General features: G+C 39.2%; 2 protein-coding genes and 3 non-coding genes across 8 annotated transcripts in view; all 5 read left to right on the forward strand.

The window, feature by feature from the left end:
* The first annotated feature begins 3026 nt into the window (after positions 1 to 3026).
* On the forward strand, positions 3027 to 8468 carry rbmx (RNA binding motif protein X-linked). Of its 2 annotated transcripts, XR_004578473.2 has the most exons (10): positions 3027 to 3183; positions 4147 to 4270; positions 4716 to 4822; positions 5014 to 5179; positions 5370 to 5483; positions 5568 to 5685; positions 5762 to 5896; positions 5985 to 6076; positions 8146 to 8248; positions 8327 to 8468. XR_004578473.2 is itself a non-coding variant. In XM_034306141.2 (9 exons), exons 2-9 carry the CDS (start codon positions 4162 to 4164, stop codon positions 6869 to 6871), a joined length of 1134 nt encoding a protein of 377 aa, XP_034162032.1. In that variant the 5' UTR covers positions 3027 to 3183; positions 4147 to 4161; the 3' UTR covers positions 6872 to 7716. The 2 variants fall into 2 exon arrangements, 1 of the variants encoding a protein (XP_034162032.1); XM_034306141.2 differs by lacking the exons at positions 8146 to 8248; positions 8327 to 8468 and adding an exon at positions 6579 to 7716.
* On the forward strand, positions 4559 to 4634 carry LOC113529415 (small nucleolar RNA SNORD61). The gene has a single exon (XR_003403052.1). It is a non-coding gene; the product is annotated as a small nucleolar RNA SNORD61 (small nucleolar RNA).
* On the forward strand, positions 4851 to 4925 carry LOC113529414 (small nucleolar RNA SNORD61). The gene has a single exon (XR_003403051.1). It is a non-coding gene; the product is annotated as a small nucleolar RNA SNORD61 (small nucleolar RNA).
* On the forward strand, positions 5237 to 5308 carry LOC113529422 (small nucleolar RNA SNORD61). The gene has a single exon (XR_003403058.1). It is a non-coding gene; the product is annotated as a small nucleolar RNA SNORD61 (small nucleolar RNA).
* A 181-nt stretch (positions 8469 to 8649) lies between the features above and the next one.
* arhgef6 (Rac/Cdc42 guanine nucleotide exchange factor (GEF) 6) overlaps positions 8650 to 15747 on the forward strand; it is a 40218-nt gene continuing 33120 nt past the window's right edge. For 2 of the 3 annotated variants that reach the window (XM_026917408.3, XM_026917409.3), the window contains exons 1-3: positions 8652 to 8988; positions 10108 to 10191; positions 13852 to 13936. In XM_026917408.3, the coding sequence (XP_026773209.1) occupies positions 8824 to 8988; positions 10108 to 10191; positions 13852 to 13936 (334 nt within the window). In that variant the 5' untranslated portion in view covers positions 8652 to 8823. Of the gene's footprint in view, positions 8989 to 10107; positions 10192 to 13851; positions 13937 to 15747 lie in introns of all 3 variants that reach the window. The other variant, XM_053235265.1, reaches the window with a different exon arrangement.

Raw genomic sequence — 15747 nt, forward strand, 5'->3', positions numbered from 1 at the left:
CCCGCCCACAACTATTTTGATTGGCTGTTTGACTCGTTGCTTTTGAACGCTTCAAAATTGTTTTTTAATTGGCTATAATATAAAACAACCCATTTATTTCTAGTTTTATGTTTACTGATTTTTAAAAAATAGATTCCTTTGATTTGATGATTTTTACCACTTTCTTGTCAATGTATTTCAGATTTAAACAGTGACAGGGCATGTTGTTATAGGAAAATAATCCATGATGGGGTGGTGTGATGCAACCCAACATGAAGCAGAGTTAATGTTACCACCCCAAAGCAAATTATTTTCCTATAACAGCACAACCCAAAATGTTTTATTCCTCTTACTGTAAATTACAGCAATGGGCCAACAACTTTTAATTGATTAATGAATGACACTTCATGCTTTTTAACCATTTGTAGTTACATTTCATGTTGTGGAATGTCTGTGAGACTTATCATCACTGTCATGCTACAACAGTTATAAACCATTGTTCCCTCATCAGCTTTTTTTTATTTGAGAATTCAAATCTTGATTTATAAAGAAGAACTCCAGCGCTTAATCAAAATTAAAGACATTTCAAACCATGAAAAATCATGAGAAATCAAGCATTTTTAAGAAATTCAGGCACCTGTATGAGCCATGTTTATAACAAGAATGTCAAACTATGTGTCTACATCATGCTAGGCGGTTGATGGGAAATTATAAGACAAGCTAAGTTACCTATATCTGAAGCTAAGTTAATGTTTAAAAGCTAACATATTTGTACATCATAAGTGCATTATACTGTATGTAATGATACAGACAACATATGAAGGACAGCTTCAAAGTATTTCATAGAAGTCCTGTTACATCATTTTACAAAATCATTTACTTGAAAATATAAACCCAACTAGGCAAGTTATTTATTAATACATTTCTTATTTTCATCCTTCTCATGCTAAACATCAGTAATCAAATATGCCACTCATTGCTGCACCAGAAAATGACACAGCCCATTTATTCTGGGTCTATATGCTTCAACCAGTCAAACACTTTATGTGGAGTGACACGTTACTCCACCTATCAGGTATAACTCATCACTAGGAGTGAGGTATCGGCCAGTTCACTTATAGCGGGATCAATTTCTGCCAGTCGGCAGGATTACTCTGCTGCTAGCAGTAGCTTGCAATGGCTAATTTATTGCAACTGTGTGCCACATGCAATGCAATATCCTCACTAGGACATCATCAGTGAATCTGTATTAAGCATTTGGGCAGCACATATGTGGGTGTAGCGCTTCCACTAGCGAAGCAACACTGGCATCAACAGCTCTCGATCTGCTTGTTATTAATCATATTAGCCAGAACGCATGCCACTGAGTTCTGGCTCAGACTGCTTTCTTGGCTTCTTGCTGTGTTTATTAGTTGTCGCAGGACATGAGCGTTTGTGCCTAACAAGATGTTTAGGCTGTGGTTCTTGGGCTAGATTTGTCTCTGAAGTATGCAGGGTCTAAATCTGCCAGCTGAACACACTGTGTTGACTTCAGCACTGTCAGACACCATGTCCTTAAGATGGTCAACATCAAGGCAGTGAGCACATAGCTGGTGCCTGTCTTCCATTTCTAAGGGATTTAGACACCATGAGCACAGTTGTTGCAGTATGGCTGTTGTGGCTAACTATTCTCTGTAGTGTGAACTATGGAGGATATCTGACCCAAGTGAAGAGAAAAGAGGGGTGTTTGGAGATATTTTGACTAGATCAACTACCAAAGGGTGTATTTTTTTTTTTAAATAACCTAAGCTGATATATTTATAAAACTAGAATCATGTACTCCAAAAAGATCTGCTTTTAAGTAGCCAGAGTTGATTGACATTTTCTTAACAGTGTGACGTTCACTATAACTTCTGGTGTAACGATTGTAGTTGACGCTGTGAAAAGTTGATGCAAGATTCTGGCAGGATCAACCTCTCACAAGTTCTCAACTGTAAACATTAAAAGTTGACATTGTACAAACTTGATGCAGTGCAGAGGTTCATTGTGTCTTGATGTTTAGCCTCAAATCTCTAGTTCAACTAACTACATCTTTTAGTAGTTTAAATGTATTTTTTATTACAATATGTATATTACTGTATAAAATACTTTACATGCATGGTTGTAACTAGCTATGAGGCCACCCAGGTCCGGACCTCTGTAGTTTTGTAAGGCTTCAGTGTTTTTTTTGCATGTGTGGTGTTTTACAGTATCCACCATGCGCTTGTAGAAAAAGCTACTCTACTGTTCTTTAATGTGAAAACAGATCACTGTGACAGTTTAAAAAAATATGCAAGGAAAAAAATTGCTCTGCAAGAAATAGAAATACTGATATAGTAGTATTCTGAGGCTGATTTAAAAAAAAAAAAAAAAAAAAGCTCAAATGGTACATTCCTGCAAAGACATTCCATACTATCTGTTCCTTTAATATGGAGTTATGTCACTGAATCATTTTTAAGACATATAAAAGCAAACTTGGGGGATGGTGGCTTAGTGGTTAGCACCCTTCCCTCACACCCCTGGGGTTGGGGGTTCACTTCCTGCCCTACCTCCCACCCCTAGTGCATGGACCTTGCATGTTCTCCCCATGCTTCGGGGGTTTCCTCTGGGTACTCCGGTTTTCTCCACCAAAGACGTGCATTGTAGGCTGACTGGCATCTATCTATATAAAATCAAACTTCAGAACTGTGCAATTTTGAAGACCTAAAAGAAAATGTAAAATGGTGTCTTGCAAACCAAAATATGTTACTCAAAAAAATTAAACAGTGTAACTGGAGTCAGAGCAGTTTATGTAAAAATGGAAGGATAACATATGTAATATCCTGATTAAAAATGTAAAGATTAAAAAAATATATTAAAATTGTTGTAGTAGCTTTGTATTTGCAATTGTGATATATTAACTACGTCATGTTTCTAAAATGGGGGTCTCGTTAAAGTTTTGATCCGGTTTGATCCGGTTTACACGATAACCTGATTCCCAGGGTGCATCGCAGGTATCAACTTTTTGTGCGAGACCACTCTCCGAACACAGCGCATGCGCCGTGTCGTGCGCATGCGTGTTTAAGCTTAGTGCGTCAACCTTTCACGACGTCAACTATTTTCGTTACCCCGGGTGGGACATCTGAATGATTCAAAGCAGCGTGAGGTCTTTCTTCCGTTCTCCTGTTGAGTGTCCGACGTTTTCAGGTGAGTGGTTAGTAAACGAGTATACATGACCGCCATTTGTTATTCTGCTTAGGTTTAATCTACCTTATTATCTTAAGTAATAAAGACTTCGCAAATGTTAGTTTAAAGTTGTTTAAAAATGTTACTACTGAACAAGCAACACATTTTCAGTGCTTCTCTAACAAGCCTGCCTGCGCGGCTGGACACTAGATAGCAGCTACGCAATGTCACAAACGTTATTATTGTTAACATGTATAATTTAACAGGTGAACACGACTTAAAGCCATTAACACACTGCTCATAATGGTTGTAGTTAGGTAGCAAACCAAGCAATGTATCCACAATGGCCATGGCGTGTGAGAAGGCTCTCAAATCGCCAGCAGCATCCGCCATTTTGTGAATCACGTTAATCAAACAACCGAATGAAGCTAGATGTAGTTAGCATGCTAATTTAACTAAAGAGTGTTTTCTTGACGGGCATGCTAGGTTTTATCACCTCGGAAATCGTCGTATGCAGTGTTGCTTTCATCGCTAATATTAGTTAGGATGTTCAGTGAACGTTACTTGCTGTGAGAGCTCTGTAGTGTGGTCTAGGCTAACAAGTTAGCTAAGTCGCTAGCTTGTGCAGTTACAGATACAGCTGGTAGGCGAGCTGGATGCTTTGAAAGCCATAGAAGCCCTAAAATTAATATTCTATTAATAAGTCAGTTTAGTACTTTTTTTATGCGGGCTTTGCTAAATATGACATTGTGTACTGTGTGCAACCCATGCATGCTGTGTTTTATGCAGCTCTATTGCACTCAAAAGCACTGAGTTCTTAAAATAAGAACTTTAAATTGTCTGTAATGTTTCTAGTATTTTAGTAAATCATGTTCTTACTATAGCCCATCTTTAAAAAGGGCTATGAATTATAACAACTCCCACAACCATTTTTCAATCTGCTACATGCAAACTTTATAATGAAGCTTTTTTTCTTCTTCTCAGTTTTCATAGTTGACTATGGCGGAGGCAGACAGACCTGGAAAGCTTTTCATAGGTGGCTTGAACACTGAAACTACAGAGAAAGCTCTTGAAAGCTATTTCAGCAAATTCGGCCGGATATCTGAAGGTAATTATTGAAATTAAGAACAGATAACGCATGATTTCAAAGTGAAACAAGCCGCTGTACATTTAGTCAAGACTTTTAGTAATTACTAAGTAGTGTTGATGAGAGAGTAACAGAAGCAGTAAAAGTATTTTTAATCTGACATTGCTGTAATGTTGATTCCGAGTTGGTGTCTGATGTTATTGTACAAAATGAAACTGTTGATTTAGAAAGGGACATGATACAGAGCTGGCTGTTGAATTTACTTTTGTACTTGGGCATCATAGACATTGTCTAGTAGGTGCCTTGCAAGCTGTGATGAACAATTTTGGAATTGATCCACAAAATGAAAATAATTAAATCAATACCTCTGAGAAGTTCTGAGCTTGCATAAATGTAGTTGCTGTCATGTTGAAATGTAAATGGTTTGCGCTAACACTTTTTGCACTTTTTTCTCCCCCCTTAACAGTTCTGTTGATGAAGGATCGTGAGACCAATAAGTCCAGAGGGTTTGCTTTTGTGACTTATGAGAATCCTGGTGATGCAAAAGATGCTGTGAGGGAAATGAATGGAAAGGTAAGATCCAGTTAAATTGTGGTAGTAAGCTGTGATGATGCTTTGTGGCAATGATCAGTTTGAACTGATTTAGCCCAACCGTCCTCTAAGAAGTACTGAGCTTACTTATGTGCATTATATCTATTTTTATTTTATCTACAAATCCTTGTTTTAGCCTATAAATACTTACAGTAAATCTTTGCTTTTCCAAGGCCCTGGATGGTAAACCCATCAAAGTAGAGCAGGCCACAAAGCCTCAGTTTGAGTCGTCTGGCCGCCGAGGCCCTTCATCAATGCATCCACGCAGTCGTGGTTCTCCTCGAGGGCCACGTGGGTCTAGAGGGGGTCCCAGTGGAATGCGGGGACCACCGAGCAGAGGTATTAAACAAAAGAATCCATGGCTTTCCCTTTATTTTTGCAATTCATAACGTTTGGGCTATGATGATTTTGTTTCATTTGATCCATTGGAGCTGATTTTTCACTTGTTCTCTAAGAAGTACTGAGCCTATAGTGTATATAAAGTCTGTTTGTTGGTCTGCAAAGTACTGTGATAACGTAGAGATTGTAGAACCTTTCTTTAAAGGGATGTCGTCCAGAGGTCCCCCACCAAAAAGAGGACCACCAATGCGCAACGGAGGACCACCACCAAAGAGACCAGCACCTTCTGGGCCAATGGGCAGACGTAAGCAATTGATTTAATTTTTTTTTTTTTTTTTTTTTTTTTGTATATCAGTTCTAATTTTTAACCCTTAAATTTGTTTTACAGCCCCAATGTCTAGGGATCGGGATCCTTATGGTCCCCCTCCTCCTCGCCGAGATTCTCTTATGTCAAGGAGGGATGACTACCCATCACCACGTGATGATCACTACAGTGTCAAAGACAGGTAATTCACATAAATGAACTATAATTGAATAACTTCATCTCCATCTTGGTGTATCTCACAATCCATGCTATTATAGTTATTCTAGCCGGGACTACATGAGCTCAAGAGACAGCCGGGACTATGGGCCTCCCCCACGTGATTATTCATACCGTGACTATCCGTCACAGTCCAGTTCCAGAGATGATTATGGTTCAGTGTCTCGAAGCTACAGGTATAAAATGTTTCTTTTCCACTTGTACCTTTTTGTGAGACATTTTGTGAGACAAGTCTTGAATGACTTTTTCCCTTTCTGCTTGTAGTGATCGTGACGGTTATGGGGGAGGTCGTGAGCCTAGAGGCTATATGGAGCGAACAAGTGGAGGCTCCTACAGAGAACCTTATGATGGTTACGGTAAGATTCCAAACTTTAGTGTTCTAGAAAAGAGCTTAAGGATGTACCCAAACAGCGCTGTGTGCTCCTGGGACAAGACGGCCTCATGTCAATCCAAATAGTCAAGGGTACCTTCAGAGCTTCCTTCCAACTAAAGTCGTACAATTTCAGAATCACACTCAACAAGAAATCCCTCATAAGAAATTTCCTCCTCCTTTGAGCCTTTCCAAGAGCCCAGTCTAAATCAAACGAGAAGCAAAGTGGTCAAACTACAGTGTATCCTCTTGACCTTATTCCTAAAGGAAACCAGTTGAACCAATATGTTAACTTGGTTTAGTTCATAAATCCAGAGCTCCAGATTCATTCACATTTAAATCATGGAACACTTGAGAGTGCTAATGGCCCTGATCTGTAAATCATTCATACCAGCCATGAGGAATATATTTAGGACAGTGGGCACTTGACAACTTGCACAAAAAATGTCTGTGAATTTTGCCAATTACATGACCCGTTGACCCTGCAGGTAACTCACGCAGTGCCCCACCTTCAAGGGGCCCCCCTCCATCCTACGGTGGGAGTGGTGGAGGCAGTCGCTATGACGACTATGGCAGCAGTTCCAGGGATGGCTATGGCAGTCGCGACAGTTACGCCAGCGGTCGGAGTGAGTCATACTCTGCTAGCCGCGCCGAGCGCCCGGCCAGGCAAGACCTCGAGAGAGGCTACCCTCCTCGCCAATACAGCAGCTCAAGTCGAGGCGCACCTCGGGGGCGTGGAGCTAATCGAGCAGATAGAGGAATGAACCGAAGTCGGTACTGAAATGGACTCTGTGCTGGAAAAGGGTTAGGTCACACTGTCAGACAACGGAGAGGCAAAATTTTTAACTTCTAGATGAACTTTAAGCTTCGGTTTCAATCTGTACGCAACCTTGTCAAGTTTTTTCCTGAGTGTTACAGTTTGTTTCTTTCCCCCTGCCCATCTCTCGTTTAATAGTACTGTTGCCAATTTAAGTGATGAGTGTTTAGTTTTGTGCCGTAGTGATGTTAAAAAACCTGCAATGCCCAAGAGTATTGTTTTTCATTTATCAATAAAAATTTTTATCAAAAGATTCATGCCCCACTCCTGTTCAAAGAGGACCCACGTAAATGGTGAAAACTGTCAGCTCCCAGCCTCAGTCATTCACGGTGAGGGAAAGCTTAAAATTGATCCATTTTAGATTGTGTGGAGAATCTTGTTGACTATGTCCAGTCTGTTGAGAACGAGACCAATGTCTTTGCCAAACTCTTTATCAGTATAGTTTTCCTCAGTGCAAATGGATTCCTCATCACAAAGCCTAAACATTGACGGCTTGCAACGACCAATCCAAAGACAACCAATATGCAGGAAACAATCCAACACCAGATTAAACCTGACATCAGCTGGTAAGCAAAGCAAACCCTTTTGTCTCTGGTCTAAGTGAACTTGGTATGAGTGGTATCTCAACATCAGGTTAGTTAACACACCATCTTTACCTCTTCTGGCCTTACAGATGATAACCTGCAATCTAACACCGTTCAGTTATTTCATGCTTGATCAACATGACTTAAACAAAACAAAACAAAAAAAAAAACCTCTTCAACCAAAGGAGTCTTTTGTAAAAAATCAGTGGATCATTTGAATTTAAAGGCCCATAGTCTCAGGAATGAATGACAAGGGGGAAACATGGATTTCCAACTCTCCAACACCACATTCCAAGTGACAAATGGCATTTTAAGGATATTAAGATGAAGCCTCCCACCTGTGGACTATTTCGACAATGTAGTATAAGTCCCCCTAATTTCAAATCATATCCAGACCATTGTCAGTGGAACCTTATTTTAGATGTTGCCTTAGTTTTTAACAAAAGCCAAAGCCGCTTACAAGCATGCCCAATCTAACAAAGGAGACGCCTGGAAAAAGACACTGTTCTAAAATTCAGCCTGGAAAATAACTGGAAGCCAGTCAAATTGGATCCTGATGCATTAAGTTTTTGCTCTCGTGTACCTTTTTTTTTTTTATATATATATGTTTTTGTGGGTACAGCAGTATGTTGAACAGATTTTTTCTTGTTGCAGGATGAACATAACAGCCTGATCAACAGGACCAGAGCTTGTAGTTCTTCAGTGCTGATGGCTGCTTGGTTGTAGCTATATATCCAGCGTGTATGGCAATCAGCAGGTATACCCACTCCCACAAACACATTTATACATTATGAACTGCTTCCAGTTTCTCACTTCCCTTGCTTGTGTTTTTCAGATCCGGATTGAGTGTGACCCTGGTTAAGTGAGTCCTTCAGATGGAATTGAGTCTAAGCCTACAGAGTGATGCACTTTTGAGTGTGTGTGGGTGTGTTGGGGGTTATTTGTTCCTCTTGAATAAACATTTGATCTACTTTGAAGCTGTGTCTGTCCATTCATTGCAGGACCACATTTGCTTAAAGTACACTGTGTGCCTTAATGTAGTCTTTATTTTAATATAAAAGAAACCATATGCAGCATTTTCTCACACTCGTGTGTGAAGCATGTGTTTGGTCTAGAGTACAATCCACAACAGTTTAGGAGGTCTATTCGATGTGCATGTAGTTGTTTGGAAAGAGCAGGCTGGCGGGATGTACTACATCCTCTTGCTGAAGAGTCAGTGGTGATGCTTTGCTGCTGGTTTTGAATGCTGTTCCGCAAAGCAGAAGTGTTGCGGATGTGGGCAGCAGCAGTGCGCAGCGGCCTGTGTGCTGCAGCAGCGCGGCCCGAGCAGCCATGAACCCGGAGGAGCAGACTGTAACCTGGCTCATCTCCCTGGGAGTTCTCAATTCCCCTAAAAAGAACATCGCCGATCCCGAGGGATTTCTCAAAGCATCACTTAAAGATGGGGTCGTCTTGTGCAAGCTTATGGAGCGACTGGTACCGGGGTCTATTACAAAGGTAAGGCGATTCGGGAGCATGAAGGATGACGAACCTGACAGTTATGTAGCTTGTGGTTACTTTTTAGTAAGCAGTGAGCCTGAATACACTGAGCAGGAGTGTAACCTGACGACGAGGCTTTATCTCAAACAGTTGAACTACCTGAATAAGTACAGCATGCAGTGTTTTAAGAGCGAAATAACATGTAAAAGTGTTAAATACACACTAAACACTTGTTTTCCTGCTAAGTAAAGTGGTGTAAATAAAACGCCCAGTTAAATTGCGATGTAAACTCTGACTTCCTGTGTGAGGAGCTAGTGTTCCGCATTCTCTAACGTCCTTGTGCCTGTATCGTGTTCCGCTATAACAAACACCCCCTGTCCCCTGTTGTCTACCTACAACTAAACCTTTTATATATTTATATTTTTTAAATATATTTTTGTTTATGCTTAACAATTAGTCTGTGGTTTCAGCGGTTTCCGTAGCCAGTAGGTTCAGATACATGCTGCAAAAAGCCTCTAAACGCCACAACAGTCGATTTCCGACATGTTTAACATGTGTATATAAAAGTTAAAGTGGATGAAATGTTTTAGCTTAGCTTCTTGTTCGGGTTTCAGAACTAGTTAATGTGTTGAATGTGAAAAATAGCCTTCCAGCACAACATATACAAGTCTGTAGTCGAGAAAGGCCTGGTGTAATAGGCGTCTGTTTAGCATGTTGCTAACCACCAGGTCAAGGCAGTGCCCAGGACAGAGTATAATGTCAGTAGAAATAGTGTTTCACTGTGGTGTTTTGTAGAGTAGTCCCGCTTTAATGTGTCCATACTTGTCGCCACAGAGGCTGAGCAATTCGTCACTTCCTGCACTAAGCTCTTTTTCCTGGTGTGACGGGGAAACAGGGCTGTGAGCGTTAAGAGCAAGAGCAACAGCAAGGAAGAGTTTATGCTGACAAGAAGAACGAAATACTTTTGCATAACCAAGTCCTCGGAAAACGAATGCACTCATTCGTCATAAACGGCTCGGTTACTACGGAGTTGAACGCGTCAGCACGCGCTCGTGCTCAGCCTTGAGTAGGGGTAACGGTAGCAGGAAATAGTATAGCCATCGTGACATTAGTGTTATTATATATCCTTTTCTGCAGTATTGCCCAGATCCCAAATGTGAAGCTGACTGCATTGGCAACATTCGGGAGTTTTTGAAAGGATGCGTCTCTTTGAAGGTTGAGGTAAGCTGTCATTGCACTTTTTTTTATTTTATTTTATTATAGTTATAGCATCATTCTCCTAATTCCAGGACATATGCACATGACTGGACATTAAGAGGTCTATACAGAAGAGTCTAAGCAGGAATCATTTGAGAGAAATGATTATATTCTCTGCATATATATTTGACCTAGTGTGCATGATAAATACAATATAAATAAATAATACTAAATACATAATAAAGTCAAATAATAAAAGCATTTTGTATTAAAAGAAATGTGCTATTAGTGATTGCAGCTTTGTATGTCAGTGCCATTGCTCTGCTGGTTTTGCTCGGTTCAGATAAACTGATAAAAATGGATTTTATCATATCCATGAACAGATTTTTTTATTAAAAGCCGTCAACTATGATGTGAAAACCGTATAGCATAATTCTTCTTGCAGGTTGAGCCACTGATAGAAAAATAAAGATAAATACTTTTAAGAAAGCATTGTAGATGTTTTTAGTGCACAGAGCGAATTATGTAAATATATGTAAATATATACAGTGCATTAACAGGAGCTCATTTGTAATTATCACTGTTTACTCATCATCAGTCTTCTCACTTGCCATCTTATTCTTTTTTTTTTTTCTCAACTTAACTCTGAAGCTGAGCTGGTTACAGCCTACTTATCTGTCTATTTTCCGCAGCTATTTCTGCTAAAATGAATGCATGATTTATTAAATTGCATGTTATAGTGTGTTTCTGTTACCTATGGCATGCAGTGAATACGGAAACTTTACAAGCAGCAGTTTGCAAGCTACACTGTGAAGTGCAGCTAACGTAGGACCTAACGTGGGTTATTAAAATAATAATAAAAATTCGCAGTGCTGAATTATGATGGAACACCTCGGTTATTTAATATGCTAAAGTAAATGGCTGTGTTGTATTCGAGGCCTGCTGTTTCCTCCGAAATGGGAGGGCTATTTCCAGTTTGGAGGTGCAACATGTCCAGGCAGCACTGTCACCTGGAAGGTGAGGTTGGACTAGCAGTGACATGCCAGGATTTCAAGGTGTTTTGCGTGTCTCTGTGCCTGTGCTCTAACTATAAAAATTATATTTGCAAGTTCTCTTCACAGACTACATCTTTCCCGGTCTTGCACGCAGTACTGTCATTGGTCCGGTTCTAAAACTGCTTCCAAAAGTTTGTACTGATTCATAAATGAAGGAAATTCCATGCTGAGCATGGAGCCAATATCAGAATTACTTTACTGTCTGAAACACTAGCAGGACGTGATGCTACAATGCAAAACATGGACCACATGTTTTAAAGTGGAACATGTGAGACCTCAGAAGTAGTCCATCACCCGCCTCTCACAGAAGATGTAAACCATGTGACTGGACAAAGAAGCCACTTGCCCAACTTTCGCTTCTGCTTTTTGGGGAAGCACATCAAAGCGGAAGCAAAGTTAAAGTAGTCCAAACGTCTTATTTATTATTCAGACTTCAATTCTGTTCACATCTTTTTTTTCTTTTTTTTTGTGATGTGGCTTAATGTTCCTAAGCAGCACATACTTTACATTTCTTTTACTTTATCTTAATTATAAGAGTTCAGTTTGTTAAGTTGTTTATCGTACGCGTTTGCCTAGTCCAGCTGTTAGACTTATTTATTAGTGTTCAGTAGGCAATAAGGCTAAAGACTTCATTTTGTGTCAGAAGTATTAAACAAAATTACCAGATAACCAAGCAAAATTTCAGCACCTAAAAATTTATGTTGCAAATGCAAATATTAAGAATTACATCAGACTTGTTAAAAATATACCTGGCCCTTTCATACTCTTGAAAACTTGGAATTCCTTCCATTTTATCCCAGCTATTTTGGCGAACTTTGGCACTGCATTTTTTTGCTTTTAAAATGTTTATTTCTGTGTTTTGACACATTTTTCATAGAGACAGCAAACTGTTTGTCATTCTTGTCCACTCAATGAAGTGTAGCAAGTCATCCATCATGGGGAAGTGATCTGGACAAGCACTCAGGAGCAGATGTCCTGAAATTATTGGTAGCGACCTGTGTAGTCATATTACATATGCAGTGTTTACAGAAATATGATTATATTCCATTTTAGTGATTAATTACTGCCTTTTTCTGTTATACTGATATTGTAAACCCAACCAGATAGTAGCAGTAATCGGCTAAATTGATAAGTTAACAGTCTCACGTCAGCCATTGTGTAGTTTGCTTCACTGTTCATTTGCTTCAAGTTAGCATTTCTAAGGCAGGATTCCATTCGCTATGTGTATAGAAAGCATGTTTGTGCGGGTGCTTGTATGTAAATGCATTGCTCGTGCTGTAAAAGTAAATGATGACTGTGAATGGTGCCAGACGTTTTACTTTTTGATTTGCATTTTAACTTTTAATGTTGTTACTTAGAAGGCCATACTATAAAACTCTCGAAGCAACCCTGGGAACTTGGTAAATAATCTTGTTATAATGATGGTAACATACTGGAATGAAAGTGCAGAGATAAGCATACAATTTACCAGCAAATGCCAAGATGAAACTCCACCTTTAGTAGTGTAGTGTGTGACGGTGAGAGCCAACTGCCAAGCTGCTGATGAATGGATAAAATGAGAGGTACACATCAATGAACACATCTAAAAACCTACAAAAACAAACAAAAACAAAGAACACTCAGTTAGCAGTCTTGAAGATAGCATCTCTAAAATGTAGGAAAGGGAGGAATTTGGCCAAGACAGTCATCTTCATAGCCAGAGGGAAAGAAACGATAAATGTAATTTGGCCATGTAGCAAGTCATGCATTTTTTTTTTTCAGCTTCTTTAGATCTTTGATATTGATTTGATTGTGCACTAAACACTTAATGTTTAAAACAGAAGAAAAAGCCTTTATTTGTCACATATACATTACAGCACAGTGAAATTCTTTTTTCACATATCCCAGCTTGTTAGAAAGCTGGGGTCAAAGATGATACGGTGCATCTGGAGCAGAAAGGGTTAAGGACCTTGCTCAAGGGCCCAACAGAAGCTTGGCAGTGCTGGAACCCCTGACTTTCTGATCAGTAACCCAGAGCCTTAACCATCGAGCCACCACTGCTCAATGTGCTAATTCACATTTTTTAAATTATATCATTAGGATTTATAATGAATAATGTCAAAGACAGCTGTTTAAAACTAATTGTGTTGGACATATTGTGAAAGGAGAGAAAGCTGGTTGCTAAGTTGGTAAAGTGTGAAATATATAAAGTCTCTGTCAAGCTCTATCCATGTCATTTCCAGTTCAGCAGTTCAAACAGTAAATTGCCTCACAGAGCACAATGTCGTTAAATTCTTCATCTTGTTTTGTGCAAAACTGCTAAAGGGTTTTTAACAGATAAGAAGACTGACGCACCTCAGTGTACCATGTAAACTCTCTATTTACGATGTTTTATTTAAAATGTGAAACCTAACCTATTGGAAGAAAACGGATAGCGGCCTGTGAACAGTGGAGGCTGGAGAGTGAATGACAAATGCGGAGAGAGAGATTTGGAGGCAGCTATATGCTCCTTTATAACTTTATACTGAACTTGCACTTTTCTGACTGTTTACAATGAAGCTTTTTTTTATTAGCAGTGCATTTGTCCTCTGATTCCAGTTTCATTTAATGGTTCTCACTTCTCATCTTTTTTCTTCTTTTTCATTTCTAGGGTTTTGAACCAGAGAGCTTATATACTGGGGAGAATTTTAGCAAGGTTCTGTCCACACTGCTGGCAATAAACATCGCCACTCAAGGTAATTGTCTCGCAGTGATCATGGCATATCTTACACTATATAGTGATGTTCTACTTAGACGTCTGTGTGAAATGGGTGCATGTACAAGGTGGGTGACCCTGCACAAGTTTTGCCATTAAATGAGCCTTGTGTTCATTTTTTTTCTCAGAAAATTGAACACCAAAGGTCTCTCATAAACCAGGAAGAGTAGCTCTTTCACGGATGCTGCAAACTGGCAGTGAACAATGTTTAGCTTTGAGTTAGTACCATCAGCTACATCTTTTTCCTTGAACATTCCAATATGCTATGAGGCACACAAATGTATATGTTGGCAACATTTCGGTTGAACCTGACATTACGATTTATTGTTTTTACAGATTGATCTTGGGTTTTCGGTCATGCTGCACACCACTATGTACACTAAATCTGTGTTTGCATTGCTCATGGCTAGACTATTAATACATTTCCTACAGTTCACAACCATTACCCAAAATAAATGTATTGGCCCAGCTGTCTCGTCATTTTTAATATATAATTTATCTAATTGCCTTTTGAAGCAAATTACAAAGTTAGTTTGTATGATATGGTTGGTAATTCTGAATCATCTGTGTATGTGGTAGGTTGGTCAGTGGTTAGGGTGTGATCCGCTACCAGAGGGTGAAATATGAAATTGAACTAGTAATGTATTGCAGGGTTTTAGACTTTAAGTCCCAAGTACTGAAATCTGTCATAACATTGTTCTTGAGATGTAAATCATTCTTGTTTCCTGTGCATCATGTCAGTGATTGAATCTGATCCTCTTTCTTGTTCATGATTTCTGTGTACGTTCACGAGAAATCTAGTAAAAATGCTTAAAGTACATCTTGTAAAAGTACAGAGTAAGTACCACACATATATATTTTTTTAATTTATGTAACATTGTATGTGAACATCTGAACACAGTGGAAGTCCATGTATTCATGGCTCGAGTCCATCTGTATTCATGTAACTGTCAGTCTCTCAGAGTGACTGGAATTTAACACTATAATATTAGCCTGATTTAACACTATAATGCTAGAGGGCCTTCTTGCAGATCCATCCTTCTCGAAGTCCTCCACAGCATTCCATCTACACTTAGATTCGACCTTTGACTCAGCTCTTCCCAAACTCTCAGCATGATCAGTATCAGTTGTGCTGTCATGGATTTGCTTGAAGGTTTGGTCTTGTTGAGCCATTCGTTTTGGGTTTAGTTAGAGTTTTTTTGGCGCACAGCTTCATATTTTGCTCTAGTGTTCTCTGGCAGATTGTGGAATTCACAATTAATCCAATAATATCATGTTGCTCAAGCCCTGACAAATCAAATAAAGGATAAGTGAAAATACACATGATCCTGGCTATGGTGTGCTGCTAAGACCGAAGGAATATGCTGAGTACATTTAAATAGACACATTTAAAACTACTAAGTAACAGAAAGGCCGAAAATACAGAAAGTTGAAAACTTGGACCTAATCATAACAAATGCTGAAGAGCTTTTCTCTGTACCTCTGATTCTATCACTGCCACAGTCAGAAGAATTAAGCCAAAACATCATTTTCTATAGACAACATTAAAAGGCAGAGAAAGGTGTGAGTCTAAAAAATTGTATAATGCATTTTTTTCAGCACAGAAAATAATTGAGACATTGTTAACAGATGATCTCACAGTCTATATCAGCATGCAAATTATGGTTGTCTTTGCAAGATCCTTTCTATCTACTATGCTACTATGAAGTGGTTGATTTTAAAGTACACTATATTGCCTAAAAAGCATGTGGAGGCCTTACCAACTGCACCCATATTTGCTTGTTGAACACC

The sequence above is a fragment of the Pangasianodon hypophthalmus genome, chromosome 7, assembly GCF_027358585.1.
Source record: "Pangasianodon hypophthalmus isolate fPanHyp1 chromosome 7, fPanHyp1.pri, whole genome shotgun sequence".
NCBI lineage: Eukaryota > Metazoa > Chordata > Actinopteri > Siluriformes > Pangasiidae > Pangasianodon > Pangasianodon hypophthalmus.

Excerpts from the sequence above, each read along its gene's own strand:
- rbmx (XM_034306141.2), top strand. The coding sequence starts at position 4,162 with ATGGCGGAGGCAGACAGACCTGGAAAGCTTTTCATAGGTGGCTTGAAC. Across the intron at positions 4,823-5,013 it reads TGAGGGAAATGAATGGAAAG|GCCCTGGATGGTAAACCCAT; the intron begins GTAAGATCCAGT and ends TGCTTTTCCAAG. Across the intron at positions 5,484-5,567 it reads TTCTGGGCCAATGGGCAGAC|CCCCAATGTCTAGGGATCGG; the intron begins GTAAGCAATTGA and ends TTTGTTTTACAG.